Source organism: Mauremys reevesii, linkage group 2, assembly GCF_016161935.1.
Source record: "Mauremys reevesii isolate NIE-2019 linkage group 2, ASM1616193v1, whole genome shotgun sequence".
NCBI lineage: Eukaryota > Metazoa > Chordata > Testudines > Geoemydidae > Mauremys > Mauremys reevesii.
Window position 1 is genome coordinate 187,573,996 of NC_052624.1, and position 15,991 is coordinate 187,589,986.

Here is a 15,991-nt window from a genome sequence, read left to right on the forward strand (position 1 = left end):
AAGCAAAGTTGGAAAAAATTAATATTATTAACATTTCTGACTTAAATATTTCCACATAACAAAAATGTTATTTTTTTGTCACCAGCTATATTACTTATATACATATGCAAAGAGTTAACAAAAGAAATAAGAGATTCCCTATCAAAAACAACAGTGATTTCTTTCTTCAGGAATCTGAAATGACTAGGTTTTATAGCAGACAAAGTATAGATAATATTTACCAAAAGGGGAAAAAAGTGTTTTTTGGATCTGAGAGCAAATAAAAGGCGATTATTTTGCAAAGGGTAAAATAAAACCCAACTCTATTTTACATTACAATGAATCCAATATTGATCTAGAAGTACTCATATGAACTTGAAAACTTAATGAAAACTTCCTGCAATTGGGATTACTATTTACAAAATATACTGATCAGCCACATAGAGGCCCATATATTTTTATATATACATACATATATATAACATATAAATAAATTCAAAGGAACAAAGTAAAAGTAAGCAAAGAGCTTTCTGTCTTTGGAATGTATAAAACATGACTTAAGTTTTACTCCAGTGTTTCTTTGTTATGAATACACTTAACAAGTGGCAGCTTTCAGAGCAGTACTAAGGCTATGTCTACACTTACAGCGGCAAGTAGAGTAAAGGCACTACACGTGTAGCTACACGCCATGGCGAAAGGCAGGTGGCATCCACACTCATCACTAAAGTGAGTAGCTACATACTGCTGTGTGCAGGCAGCAACGAAAAGGCTCTGGCAATGGAGAGGCAGTGGGACACTACCTACAGAAATTAGCAACATAGACATGGGAGGCCGTGCTTGGATTTATACCCTGAGGGCTGAGTTGTGTAGGGCACTCTACGCTACTCACCTAAACCATGCCTCACCATCTACACTGCTATTTACACCCCTGCTAGCTGGGGATGCTGTGTCTCTACTCTACCCACTGCCATAGCTGTAGATGTACCTTAAGTTAACTAGGTAGTTTTACTGAAAAAATAATTTAAAAAAACCAAAAAACCAAAAATAAAACCACACCCCCCCCCCACCACCACCATGGTAAAATGCTTTCAGAATAGATGCATGAGAAAATAATGATGCTTTTACAGATTCGGAACTAAAAATCTCTACAGTACAGATTACTTTTATGTTAATTGAGGTGACCTGTACTGCAGCTTACTTCCCATCTGCTATTAAAATGTACAATTTTAGGTTACCTCCCAACTTTAGAATATGGCTTGTGCTTTCCACAAATACTCAAGTATCTGCCTGCTGATCCTTACAGCAAACCTAAAAACGGGGGTGTTCAATCAGTTTAATCTCTTTAGTTTGGATTTTCTTTGAATATTTATTGCTGAATTTGAAGCCTCAGACATTTTGAGGGAAAAAACTAATGACTGTCTCTACAACTGGAATGGAAATAGCCCGGTCACCTCTCAAGAGATTAGCTACATAAATACCATTTAATGCAAGGGCAATTCACTTTCCAAAATTCCTCAAAAGCACCAAAAGAAACTAAGAACAGACTTTTAACACTTTACTGTGCATTGTAAAAATTAATTCTGTACTGCATGCATCTCTATCATAACACTTTTCTTTCTAACCTCAAACATTTTTGCTATACATTAAAAAAATAAAATAAAAAAGTAAATGACAATTTTCATGGTTTTCCCATGAAGTTACTTTTCATCTTCTTTACTAATACAAGGGAATCACTCTTTCCTGATATGAAGTTCCAGTTAATTGTTCAACTAGATATACTGTCTGTGGGTTAGAAGATGAAACCGCATGTAGTATTACCTGAGTTCATTGATTTGTAGACAACTTAACACAGATTAATTGATGTTTTTTCAATATTTTCCCACAAGCTTACAAAAACAATGATTCTTTTTAAGTACTTTTTGTAAATAATTAAAAAAACTATAATATATTATTCTATTGTTAATATTTTCAATGCTTGAAGCATCAACTGTAAAATCCATATGCTTTACTTTTTTCAAAACATATGTTGAGAAATTCAAGTCCTGAAAGCAAAGCTTTCAACTAAGGTGTCATCGAAATACATTGCTTATACTCTGCCATTCATTTGAAGATTCTTGAACAACCTCTTCTAAATTCAAAGCACGATTAATATCTTCCCCTTCTTGTTCTTGCTGACTGGCAGATTCTTGTATAGTACCTATTGTAATGCAACAGAGAAAGAAAGGAATGACTAATACAGATAATGTAAGACTACTGCAAATACAACAAAAACAACGAATGAGGAAGATGCACAAATTACTTTGGTTCATAAAGCAGAACATGTCTTTGAAAAGGAAAAAAAAACAGTCAAAGGGAATGGAGCATTTCACTAGAACTGGATAACACCAGTTGTGCAAAACTGTATATCATCTTCATTCTATGTTTTAGATTGTCCCCACCTACACTACAGAGCCAAAGGGATACTGAAGCCACTCACTGATCCCTGCTTCAAAAAAATGTGCGCTTAACATTAATACGTATCATGTTACATACCAGCATAGCCATGAGCTCGTTTCATATGGAGTTTCATATTGCTTTTCTGTGTAAAGCCCATTGCACAGTAATCACATTTGTAAGGCCTCTCTCCCGTGTGCTTTTTCATATGCACCTGAAGGGCACTCTTCTGGTTAAAAGCTTTATCACACAGTGTACACTGAAATGGACGTTCCCCTGGACAACGGAAAAATGTACTTAGTAACTTTTCAGGTAACAAAACTACATGGGACAGAATACATTTATAATCCTTGAAGAAAGCCTTAACATTTCTACTTTATATTCATGATTTTGTTAAGTTTGACAAATTTATGTTTTAGAATACCAAGTGATAAAAAAGCTTACAAGTTTGATACTTTTTGCCCTACCTCAGAAAGGTAATATAAATTAGGCCATTTTATTAATTTCTACAAAACTGAACTACTCTCAGACTTGAAAGTTGTGCCATTAAAAAATCATTTCTGCTAGATTTGCAATAAAATACTAAATGTGACCCATGTCCTTTGTGCCAAGAGGTGAATGATCTCCATACAAGTACACCCCTACCCCGATATAACGCTGTCCTCGGGAGCCAAAAAAATCTTACTGCGTTCTAGGTGAAACTGCGTTATATTGAACTTGCTTTGATCCACTGGAATATGCAGGCCCACTCCCCCGGTGCACTGTTTTACCGCGTTATATCCGAATTTGTGTTATATCGGGTCGCATTGTATCGGAGTAGAGGTGTAATATAAAAGCAAATAAACTTTTCCCTATTTGGCTAGACTTGTTTTTTTATTTACAAGAATAAACTCAATTTCAATTAGAACTTATTCATTTCTAAACAAACTTATATACCCCAAACACACCATTACTTAGATGGTAGGTCTACACACATTTTGTTTTTTTATATTATATATAAATTATAGCACAGTGCTATAGCTCTGCTATAGTTAATGTTAAGTGTGTGTATCAAATAGTTTGTTTTCTTTAACGGTTTATGAAGCACCTTTTAAATATACAAATGTAAAGTATTTTTCTTATTGAAGAGTGCAATCAACGAAATCTTATCTGGTAATTTTCTGTTAGTAGCTTCCCTCTTCATTAATCACTAATGGGTAAATGCTACCCCAACCAGGGTGGATAAAATCTGTAATTTTAAAAATTGAATTTTTTAAGTTAAATCTTTTTTTTTTTTTTTTTACTTAAATTGGATTTTTGTTTAAATTAAATCATTTTTCTTTAAAAAAACCCCTATTTTAAATTAAAACATATATTAAAGCCCAAACTTACTATAATCTAGTAAAACCATTTAAATTAAATTTTTAAAACATATTTAAGCAGTAAATATTTGCTGCTGAAGTTTTAAAGAAAGTCAATCAAGTCTAAATCACTGGCTAAGCACCTGGAACCAGAGTTTGCCAAAATGCTAAACCAGGTATAATCTAATTTAAGCATCAAGACAACCTGATATAATGCATTAATTAATCTTAAGAGAATATGTCTACGTTTTCCTTTAGAGAAAGATTTCCATTTGTAGTCTGGTCATTTACTAGACCGGGATAGGCAACCTATGGCATGTGTGCCAAAGGCGGAACATGAGCTGATTTTCAGTGGCACTCACACTGCGGCTCCTGGCAACCAGTCCGGGGGGGCTCTGCATTTTAAATTTAATTTAAAATGAAGTTTCTTGAACATTTTTAAAACCTTATTTACTTTACAAACAACAATAGTTCATTTATATATATTATAGACTTATAGAAAAAGATCCTCTAAAAACATTAAAATGTATTACTGGCACACAAAACCTTAAATTAAAGTGAATAAATGAAGACTCGGCACACCACTTCTGAAAGGTTGCCGACCCCTGTACTAGACTATACAAGTGGGCTGAATGAGGAGAGAAGCTACACAACAGAAAGACAATTATCAGGTAAATTACATATTCTGTTGCGCAGCTTCTCTCCTCATACATCACATACAGAAGAAGCGAGCAGTGAATCACAGAAGTATGGGGCAGAACAAGCAGAGTTTTAATTATTATAGTAGAACAACAGGCAGGAATGACAAGGCATTATGTGGGAACCAACTCAGCTGCAACTTCCTACCAAAGGAAGCAAAGGAATGGAAAAAACGTACTTTTAAAATTGTCCTCAGACTAGGCTCATGACTTGTGAATAAGTTCTGCTGGTTGGCTAGCATACCAGCTGGTGCATGATTTTAACATCTTGCCTGAGGCAATTCTGAGGCCTTAAGGCCTTAGCATTTTGGACTGAATGAAATGAAAAGAGACACATGGCACGTGAACTCCATATGTTTGAGGTATCTTTTAAGTCCCATGAAAACCCATTTATGTCATGCTCTTCCAAAGGAATACTAATGGTTCGAACAAAATGATGGAAGAACTATTTCCAGGAATAGTGGAAAAAGGAACTTACTTGAATAGAAAATTGTCTGAAGCTACAAACGTAATTTTATATTGTGGTTCTTTTAGAGACAGGGGAATCAATTCCAAAAACTACCTATTAGAGGTAATGAGAGAGAGTCAGAGGCCTGGTCTACACTACACGTTTAAACCGGTTTTAGGAGCGTTAAACCGATTTAACGCCACACCCGTCCACACTAAGGTCTGGTCTACACTAGGCGTTTAAATCGGTTTTAGGAGCGTAAAACCGATTTAACGCCAAAACCGTCCACACTAGGAGGCACCTTATATCGATTTTAATGGCTCTTTAAACCGGTTTCTGTACTCCTCCCTAACGAGAGGAGTAACGCTAGTATCGGTATTAACATATCGGATTAGGGTTAGTGTGGACACTGATCGACGGTATTGGCCTCCGGAAGCTATCCCACAGTGCACCAGTGACCGCTCTGGACCGCAATCTGAACTCGGATGCAGTGGTCAGGTAAACAGGAAAAGCCCCGCGAACTTTTGAATATTTCCTGTTTGCCCAGCGTGGCGCTCCGATCAGCACGGGTGGTGATGCAGTCCGAAATCAAAATAAAAAAAGAGCTCCCGCATGGACCATGCGGATGTGATCGCTGTAAGGGCAGGCAAATCCGTTCTATCAGCGCTCCGTTACAGAAGATGAAATTCAGAATCCTTTTTTAAAAATCTCCAGACAGACGCCATAGCAGGGACTCAGCGCACTGCAGCGTGACAAGCGTAACGGAAAGCCAAAGAATCAAATGGATGCTCGTGGACTGGAGGACTGAAGCTATCCCACAGTTCCTGCAGCCTCCGAAAAGTATTTGCATTCTTGGCTGAGCTCCAAATGCTTCTAGGGTCAAACACAGTGTCCGCGGGTCAGGGCATAGCTTGGCAATCTACTCACCCACCCCCCACCCACCCCCAGAAGCGAAAGGTAAAACAATCCTCTGACTCTTTTACATGTCACCCTATCTTTACTGAATGCTGCAGATAGACGCGATAGTGCAGCACTCAACACCAACATCCTTGCTCCCCCCCCCGCCATGGGCGGCTGATGGTACAATACGATGGAAATCCATCCTCATCATCAGCCTCAGCTGATGGTACAATAAGCTGGAAATCCATCCTCATCATCAGTCTCAGCTGATGGTACAAAAGGACTGGTAACCGTCCTCATCATCAGCCTATTGGCCCTAATTTTTTCTGGTGGATGGATGGTGCAATATGGCTGGTAACCATCCTCATCATAGCAACAGGGGGCTGAGCTCCATCAGCCCCCACCCTTCATGTGTAAAGAAAAGATTCAGTTGCCCCTGGACTAGCAGTGGGATGCTGGGCTTCTCTCCTACACACTGCTTAATGTCCTGTCTGGACTATCATAGCAGCTGGAGGCTGCCTTCCACTCATTTCTCACTAACAAGTCAGTGTGTCTTATTCCTGCATTCTTTATTAATTCATCACACAAGTGGGGGGACAATGCTACGGTAGCCAAGAAAGGCTGGGGGAAGAACGGAATCAACAGGTGGGGTTGTTACAGGAGCACCCCCTGTGAATAGCATACAGATCATAATTTCTGCAGGCTCTGACACAGAGCAGCTGTGCTCTCTGGTTCTATGATACGGTGGTTCTCTAGTACAGTTGCCTATATTAGGCAGCACTGATTCTATTTTTAGATACCAAAAAGGAGGGATTGACTCAGGGAGTCATTCCCAATTTTTGCTTTTGCGCCCCTGGCTGATTGGCCAGGGGCACTTATGACAGCAGCTAATGGTACAAAACGATGGAAGGTGCAATATGGCTAGTAACCAATCTTGGCTTTTGCGCCCCTGGCTGATCGGCCGGGGCACTAGCAGCAAATGGTACAAAAGGACTGGTAGCCATGATCATCCTCAGTTCCAATTTATGGAAGGGTTTGGATGGTGCAATATGGCTAGTAACCATCTCTGCTGTCATGCAAAAGCAAAAGCATGCTTCTGTGTAGCGCTGCTGAATCGCCTCTGTGAGCGGCATCTAGTACACATACGGTGAGAGTCACAAACGGCAAAACAAGCTCCATGATTGCCATGCTATGGCATCTGCCAGGGCAATCCAGGGGGAAAAGGCACAAAATGCTTGTCTGCCGTTGCTTTCCCAGACGAAGGAGTGACTGACGACATTTACCCAGAACCACCCGCGACAATGATTTTTGCCCCATCAGGCACTGGGATCTCAACCTGGAAGTTCCAAGGGGCGAGGGAGGCTGCGGGAACTATGGGATAGCTAGGGAATAGCTACCCACAGTGCAACGCTCCAGAAATCGACGCTAGCCACGGACCATGGACGCACACCACCGATTTAATGTGCTTAGTATGGCCGCGCTCCACCCGATTTTATAAATTCTGTTTTACAAAACCGGTTTATGCAAATTCGGAATAATCCCGTAGTGTAGACGTACCCTAAGAGGCGGAGGGGAGGGATAGCTCAGTGGTTTGAGCATTGGCCTGCTAAACCCAGGGTTGTGAGTTCAATCCTTGAGGGGGCCACTTAGGGATCTGGGGCAAAAATTGGTCCTGCTAGTGAAGGCAGGGGGCTGGACTTGATGACCTTTCAAGGTCCCTTCCAGTTCTAGGAGATTGGTATATCTCCAATTATTACCTTTATTATTACCCTTTATATCGATATAAAGGGCTCTTTAAACCGGTTTCTGTACTCCTCCCTAACGAGAGGAGTAGCGCTAATATCGGTATTACCATATCGGTTTAGGGTTAGTGTGGCCGCAAATCGATGGTACTGGCCTCCGGGCGGTATCCCACAGTGCACCACTGACCGCTCTGGACAGCAATCTGAACTCAGATGCAGTGGCCAGGTAGACAGGAAAAGCCCCGCGAACTTTTGAATATAATTTCCTGTTTGCCCAGCATGGAGCTCCAATCAGCCCGGGTGGCGATGCAGTCCGAAATCAAAATCCAAAAAGAGCTCCAGCATGGACCGTATGGATGTGATCGCTATATGGGCAGGCAAATCTGTTCTATCAGAGCTCCGTTACAGAAGACGAAATTCCAAAGCATTTTTAAAAAATCTCCAGACAGACGCCATAGCAGGGACTCAGCGCACTGCTGCGTGACAAGCGTAACGGAAAGCCAAAGAATCAAATGGATGCTCATGGAGGGAGGGGGGACTGAGGACTCAAGCTATCCCACAGTTCCTGCAGTCTCCGAAAAGCATTTGCATTCTTGGCTGAGCTCCAAATGCCTGTAGGGTCAAACACATTGTCCGCGGTGGTTCAGGGCATAGCTCGTCAATTTACAGCCCCCAACCCACCCCCAGAAGTAACAGGGAAAAAAATTGTCTCTTGACTCTTCTAAATGTCACCCTATGTCTACTGAATGCTTCTGGTACACGCGATGCTGCGGCACTCAATTGCAGTATCCTCTTTCCCCCTCACTGGTGGTAGATGGTGCAATATGACTGGTAACCGTCTCTGCTTGTCTTTTGCGCCCCCGGCCGATCTCAGCCAGGGGCACCTATGACAGCAGCAGAGGATACAGCACAAAAGGACTGGTAACCGTCATCTCATAGCCAATTTACAAGGGTATGGTAGATGGTACAGAACAGCTGATAACCATCTCTGCTATCATGCAAAAGCAAATGAATGCTGCTGTGTAGCGCTGCTGAATTGCCTCTGTCAGCGGCATCTATTACACATACGGTGATAGTGACAAGAGGCAAAACAGGCTCCATGGTTGCCATGCTATGGCGTCTGCCAGGGCAATCCAGGGAAAAAGGGCGCGAAATGATTGTCTGCCGTTGCTTTTCCGGAGGAAGGAATGAGTGACGACATTTACCCAGAACCACCCGCGACAATGATTTTTGCCCCATCAGGCACTGGGATCTCAACCCAGAATTCCAAGGGGCAGGGGAGACTGCGGGAACTATGGGATAGCTACGGGATAGCTACCCACAGTGCAACGCTCCAGAAATCGATGCTAGCCTCGGACCGTGGACGCACACCACCGAATTAATGTGCTTAGTGTGGCCGCGTGCACTCGATTTTATACAATCTGTTTTACTAAACCGGTTTATGTAAAATCGGAATAATCCCGTAGTGTAGACGTACCCAGAGGCATGGCTAGTCTTCTATTGATTAATTTTGGCATCTGATACTCAAATGGAGAGTCTGATGTGCTACATACAGAATACCACTAGGGCTGGTACCCACATTTCTTTTGTGCTTGGTTGTAGGGCTCCTATCGACCATTCTAGAGAAACAATAAGGTAGCTGAGATCACTAGAACTTTGTGATTATTATTATAATTCCCTGCTACATAGTTTCTTACATACTTCTGGAACAGCTGGTACTGGCCAATGCTATTGTCAGGATTTTGGACTCAGTAGACCATTGGTCTGATCCCATATGGCCATGTTTGTGGGGAGTGAGGTTTGCATTATTATTTTGGGGGGGGGGTGTTCAGAGACACCACTGAAAGTTGCTGAAGTGAACTAAAAGGACGTATACTCAGATTTTGGAAATTTGTTTTCTAGATAGGCTCCCCACCTTACAAAACTTGCTTACACAGTGAATACGCAATGGTCTAGAATGAGAATTAAGTTGACTTTCTGCATGTTATTTGTACTTAAACTGCCTGTTGGGATTCCCTCCGAGACTTCTTTCCACTCAGCTTCCCAAGAACTCAGTTCGACTTCAGATTTTTTCACTGAGGTATTTTTATTTGGCATACAGCAAAGCTACACTGAGTTGATCAGACTCAAGAGTAGTGGGTGGGTATAGGAAATACTACACATTCAAAGTTACACAGAAAATCTTTTCCTTTATATAGATTTACACATTATATTGTATTTACTATATATTGTATCACCCATTTTGGAACTGGCTTGGTCACTTTGTAGGAACCAATCCCTGTACAGCATGCTCTGTCCACATGCTGACTATTTGGATATGATGTTGGAATTACACTAATTTTGCATTATATAAGGTGTGTGGTTCCACATTCTCAGAAGGAATTTCTGCACTTCATTTTGAGAAATCCACTCCGCGAAAGAAGCCAATGTACAACACCAGCAATCCTAGCTATTGGAGATAAATGGCTATAGATGACCACTGCCAAGAAAGCAGGGGCGGCTTTAGGCACCAGCAAAGCAAGCAGCTGCTTGAGGCAGCCCATTTGCAGGGGCGGCAGCTAGCAGGGATCGAGACTGGGAGCTGAGAACCAACAGTGGGCCCCGGGAGCTGTCGTTCCTTGGTTAGCTCCCTGCCTACAGAACCAGACCTGGAGCAGAGAAAGAACTACATTTCCCAGCATTCCCTTGTCCACTACCAACAGGAAACGGGGGGAGGGAGTATGGTAGCTGAAACCTCATGCTGCAGCTTGAGCTCACTGCTAGAGCGGGATGGCACTGTGAATGGGGAACAAGTGTGCCCAAGGAGTAGAAGGCTTTGGCCCAGATATCCCCTTCAGAAGACATCCCCAGACTGGCTTAGGGATACTTGTGTGACCTCACCTCGCAGCCCCCAAAGAAGGAATTAGGTGGACTAAACGGACAGTGCACCTCTCCATCTGAAGCCTAGCAAGGGAGGTACGTGGATCCCACTAGAATTTAAAATGAAAAGTAAGGGATGGGAGGCTCTACTGGACCTGGGCAGCTTTAGATACAGTAACAGGCACTTAGGAGGATTTCCATTTCTGGGCCATGGAAGCAGAAATTGACTTTTCCTTTCCAGATTTAGCTAATATTCAGAAAGGGAATCTAGCACCTGCCTTCCAGATTTGAACACCTCAAAATTCAGAAGTGCTCAAGCTCAATTTTGGCAGCTGTTACTTCATTTCTCCCAAATCAAATATACTGATCCACTGTAATTTGCTGTAGAAAAAGTAGATAAAATTGAGCAAGAAATGCTTCCCAGTGGTTTTTAGGACTGGAATTGCTATTTTCAACAGCCATTGCCTTTTTTTTTAAGTTGTTTAAAAGGTAAACAGTGATATTGCATTGGCAAATTCCCCATAGAAACAAAGAGTGGAACAAAAGAATAATAAAGGCACCTTGACTTTTCCTCATTTATGGAGAACAGTCTTATAATATGCATCCAGATATCCTCCAATCACACAAGCTGAAAATTGTTGCACTTTACTGCAGTTCTGTAACCATAGGGGAACCAATCCTGTCTGTGTTCTGTGCACATCCAAAATTCCTGCTGAATGACCCGCCCTGGGAGCAAGTCACCAGTGACCCAGGGCTGGGGCAGAAGGAGGGTGCAGGTGGGGGAGGGGGGGAAGAGCTGGGGCAGCAGGGGTGGGGGGCACTGGTGGGAGGAAAGGAGGGTGCCCAGTGCTGGTGCATCACGAGGGTGTGTGTGAGCCCAGACCTGGGGTGCCAGGGGTGCGGGTGGCGGGAGAGCCCAGGGCTGGGGCGGCAGGGGGGTGCGGGAAGGGGGAGGCCCAGAGCACAGAGCCGCAGAGGGTGCACATGGGGGGGGGGGGAGAGCCCAGGGCTGGGGCAGCAGGGGGGGGAGCCCAGGGCTGGGATGGGGGCAACCAAATTGTATTTTGCTTGGGGCGGCAAAAAACCTAGAGCCGGCCTTGCGAGAAAGGACTGATGCAATGAAGCTCTGGATGAATGCAATGAATCTTTTCCATGATGGTAAAATTATGGCCAGAGATATGTCTTCGTCCCCTGCGTGAGCAATTCTCTACATTTGGTTCAAAAGTTTCTCTTGATTTCAAAAAATTGGTAGGTATGAATTCTCTCCAGCAGCTCTCTAGTTATGAATAGGTCTGCTTCACTGGACAGGACACTGACTGGCTTGTTGTGTAAGTGTGTATCTTCAGATCTATGCCTGTGCTGTGACTACCACCAGTTTTTTCTTAAGACTGGAAGCAGCAGGTGGATCAGAAGAAAGAGTGTTGTGCAGGAATCATGAGCGCTCCCTCACAAATGCTTTTTTTGTCTTTGTCATGCTGACAATTTTGTTGGCTTGGAAGAAAATGCATCTAGATTTCCTTGGAAATTTCTGCTTCAGATTTTTACTTCCATTAAGGCAACGGTCTCTTCTTGGACACCTCCAGTACTGGTAGCGACTGATGGACTGCTATGCTGGCTTTGACAGTGAGGTCAGAGGCCACTGTGCTATTTCAGCTGCTAATTTCTCTAATGTTCTTGGAAAAGCAACTCACCTCTAAATTTGGATGCACAAGATATTTGTTTAAAGATGACTGATTGCTATTCATGGGTATAATATTGCTTCTTCTAGCTGCCAAGTCAGAAGCCATTGCTCATCACAGATCACATCAAAGGTTTGATGAGGTCAGCACATGAGATGTTCAACTCCAGACAAGGATTATACTTCTAGATGAACCACCTGTTTGCCATCAACTAGGTTTTCTTTACTAAGTATATGAAAAACCTCTGGTGTGAATGGCTATAGTTGAGGCTTTGAAACTGCTGCACTGTATATCCTCTCTCTTATGGTCCTTTGGAAAAAAGCTCCCTTCTGAAGATGTGCCTGTCTTTCACTGGGGAAGCTATTGCTGCACCAGCCTTAGGTTTCCAAAACATATGAAATGTCTTTGTTATATAACATTTAGATTAAAATTTAGTTTTGATCAGACATCTTCATTTGGATCCTAAGATGTTCTTAACAGAGGTGGCTAAGAAAAACCGTCTATTTAATAATGTTTGAAAGAGAAGATACTTTGTTGCAAGCCACTGTCCTCTTGTCCGGTCTTGCACGTGGTGGTGCATGTGGTACTTCCCTAGGCTGTTTACATGCTACTGTCCTGGCCTGGAGGACTACTCAGCTGAGGAGGGATACTGGTACAAATATTTCAATTCAATTGTAGAAGTAGCTTGCTAGATGTTCCCAGGAACATGAAAGGTTGCCTGCCTGCTCCCCCAGGATAGCTAACACCCAAGTACTGTAGGAACAACCTAGCTCTCTCAGGGCTTTACTTAGTAAATCAGGATAATTTTGAACATAGAAAGGGATTTCTCACTTAACCATTGTAATCCCATGATGGTGCAGCTTTGTGGGGAGTGGAATCTCACAGTCAGCATGGATGTGTCAAGAAAAAATTGTGTCAAACCAACTCAATAGCTTTCTTTGACAGGGTAACAAGCATTGTGGATACAGAGGAGGCAGTAGACGTGGTATATCTTGACTTTAGTTAAGTTTTTGATACTGTCTTGCATGACCTTCTCATAAACAAACTAGGGAAATGCAACCTAGATGGAGCTACTATAAGGTGGGTGCAAAACTGGTTGGAAACTCGTTCCCAGAGTAGTTATCAGTGGTTCACAGTCATGCTGGAAGGACATAACAAGTGGGGTCCTGCAGGAATCAGTTCTGGGTCCGGTTCTGTTCAATATCTTCATCAATGATTTAGATAATGGCACAGAGAGTACACTGATAAAGTTTGTGAACAATACCAAGCTGGGAGGGGTTGCAAGTGCTTTGGAGGATAGGATTAAAATTCAAAATGATCTGGACAAACTGGAGAAATGGTCTGAAGTAAATAGGATGAAATTCAATAAGGACAAATGCAAAGTACTCCATTTAGTAAGGAATAATCAATTGCACACATACAAAATGGGAAATGACTGCCTTGGAAGGAGTACTACGGAAAGGGATCTGGGGGTCATAGTGGACCACAAGCTAAATATGAGTCAACAGTGTAACGCTGTTGCAAAAAAAGCAAACATCGTTCTGGGATGTATTAGCAGGAATGTTGTAAGCAAGACACAAGAAGTAATTCTTCCGCTCTACTTCTGCGCTTATTAGGCCTCAACTGGAGTACTGTGTCCAGTTCTGGGTGCCACGTTTCAGGAAGGATGTGGACAAATTGGAGAGTCCAGAAAAGAGCAACAAAAATGATTAAAGGCCTAGAAAACATGAGGTAGGAGGGAAGATTGAAAAAAAAGACGGTTACTCACCTTTGTAACTGTTGTTCTTCGAGATGTGTTGCTCATATACATTCCAGTTAGGTGTGCACACGCTGCGTGCACGTTTGTCGGAAGACTTTTACCCTAGCAACACTCGGTGGGTCGGCCGGGCGCCCCCTGGAGTGGCGCCACTATGGCACCGGATATATACCCCGGCCGACCCATCCACCCCTCAGTTCCTTCTTGCCGGCTACTCCGACAGTGGGGAAGGAGGGTGGGTTTGGAATGGATATGAGCAACACAACTCAAAGAACAACAGTTACAAAGGTGAGTAACCGTCTTTTCTTCTTCGAGTGCTTGCTCATATCCATTCCAGTTAGGTGATTCCCAAGCCTTACCTAGGCGGTGGGGTCGGAGTGAGATGTGGCGGAGTGCAGAACCGCCGAGGCAAAGGCTGCATCATCTCTGGATTGTTGGACCAGAGCATAGTGCGAAGCAAAGGTGTGGACCGATGACCAGGTAGCTGCGCGACATATCTCCTGGATTGGTGCATGGGCCAGGAAGGCGGCTGATGAAGCCTGAGCTCTGGTAGAATGGGCGGTGAGATGCCCCGAAGGAATGAGCCAAGTCATAGCACGTGTGTATGCACGCCGTTAACCAAGAGGAGATCCTCTGTGAGGAGACGGGCAGGCCTTTCATCCGGTTGGCCACTGCAACAAATAGTTGGGGGGACTTGCGGAACGGCTTTGTCCGATCAATATAAAAAGCGAGCGCCCTACGCACATCTAGGGAGCGTAGCTGCTGCTCCCGTGGGGATGAATGAGGCTTCGGGAAGAAAACCGGGAGGAAGATGTCCTGATTGGTATGGAAGGCCGATACCACCTTTGGGAGGAATGTGGGATGTGGTCACAACTGCACCTTGTCCTTGTGAAAAACAGTATACGGCGGGTCAACCGTAAGAGCTCGAAGTTCAGAGACCCTCCTCGCCGAGGTAATGGCTACTAGGAAAACTGTCTTCCAGGACAGGTATAGTAGTGAGCAAGTGGCCAGTGGTTCAAACGGAGGAATTATAAGCCTATTGAGGACTAGGTTGAGGTCCCAGGTAGGGTGGCGTACCTGGGGGTAGAGGCGCTCGAGTCCCTTACGAAATCGAGTAACTAAGGGGTGTGAAAACACTGAGTGCCCACTTTCCCCTGGGTGGAGTGCGGAGATGGCCGCCAAGTGCACCCGTAAGGACGACAACGCCAAGTCCTGCTGCTTGAGGGACCAGAGGTAGTCCAAGATAGTAGGGATGGAGACCTCTGAGGGAGAAGCATTTCGCGCCTCACACCAGCAAGAGAAGCGCTTCCACTTGGCTAGATATGTGGATCGAGCGGAAGGTTTTCTGCTACTCAAGAGGATATGCTGTACCGGAGAGGAGCAGCGTAACTCTGATACGTCTAGCCACGCAGGAGCCACGCCGTGAGATGGAGGGCCTGCAGGTCCGGGTGGCGGAGATTGCCGTGATCTTGGGTTATGAGATCCGGGTGGAGTGGCAGAGTAATTGGGCTGGCAATGGAAAGGGTGAGCAGTGTGGTGTACCAGTGCTGTCTGGGCCACGCTGGCGCGATCATAATGAGATGCGCTTTCTCCTGGAGGAGTTTTAACAGGACTCTGTGAACCAAGGGGAATGGTGGGAAGGCATAGAGCAGTCGGTGCTTCCATGACATGAGGAACGCGTCCGATATCGATCCCGGTGAAAGACCCTGGAAGGAGCAGAACACTTGGCACTTCCTGTTCACGTGAGACGCAAACAGGTCTATGTGGGGAAAGCCCCACTTCTGGAAAATCGCATGAATAACATCTGGTCTCAGCGACCATTCGTGACACAGGAAGGATCTGCTCAGTCGATCCGCTAGGGTGTTCCGAACCCATGGGAGAAAGGATGCCACCAGGTCTATTGAATGGGCTATGCAGAATTCCCAAAGACGGATGGTCTCCTGACAGAGGAGGGAAGATCGAGTCCCTCCCTGCTTGTTTATATAATACATGGCCGTTGTGTTGTCTGTCAACACTGAGACACAACGGCTGTGCAGGTGGTTCTGGAATGTCTGGCACGCCAGGCGGACCGCTCTTCTGACAAAATGTCTCTTCTGACATTGATGTGAAGCGTTAATTCCTGTGATGACCAAAGGCCCTGGGTGCGAAGGCGTCCAA

At 43.9% G+C, this 15,991-nt stretch overlaps 1 protein-coding gene across 9 annotated transcripts in view; it reads right to left on the minus strand.

The window, feature by feature from the left end:
* Nucleotides 1-1,441: 1,441 nt before the first annotated feature.
* The window catches only part of ZNF236 (zinc finger protein 236), a 192,993-nt gene continuing 178,443 nt past the window's right edge, over nucleotides 1,442-15,991 (minus strand). For all 9 annotated transcript variants that reach the window (XM_039521523.1, XM_039521529.1, XM_039521530.1 and 6 more), the window contains 2 exons: nucleotides 2,512-2,688; nucleotides 1,442-2,176 (listed from right to left, as the gene is read on the minus strand). In XM_039521523.1, the coding sequence (XP_039377457.1) occupies nucleotides 2,049-2,176; nucleotides 2,512-2,688 (305 nt within the window). In that variant the 3' untranslated portion in view covers nucleotides 1,442-2,048. The remainder of the gene's footprint in view (nucleotides 2,177-2,511; nucleotides 2,689-15,991) is intronic.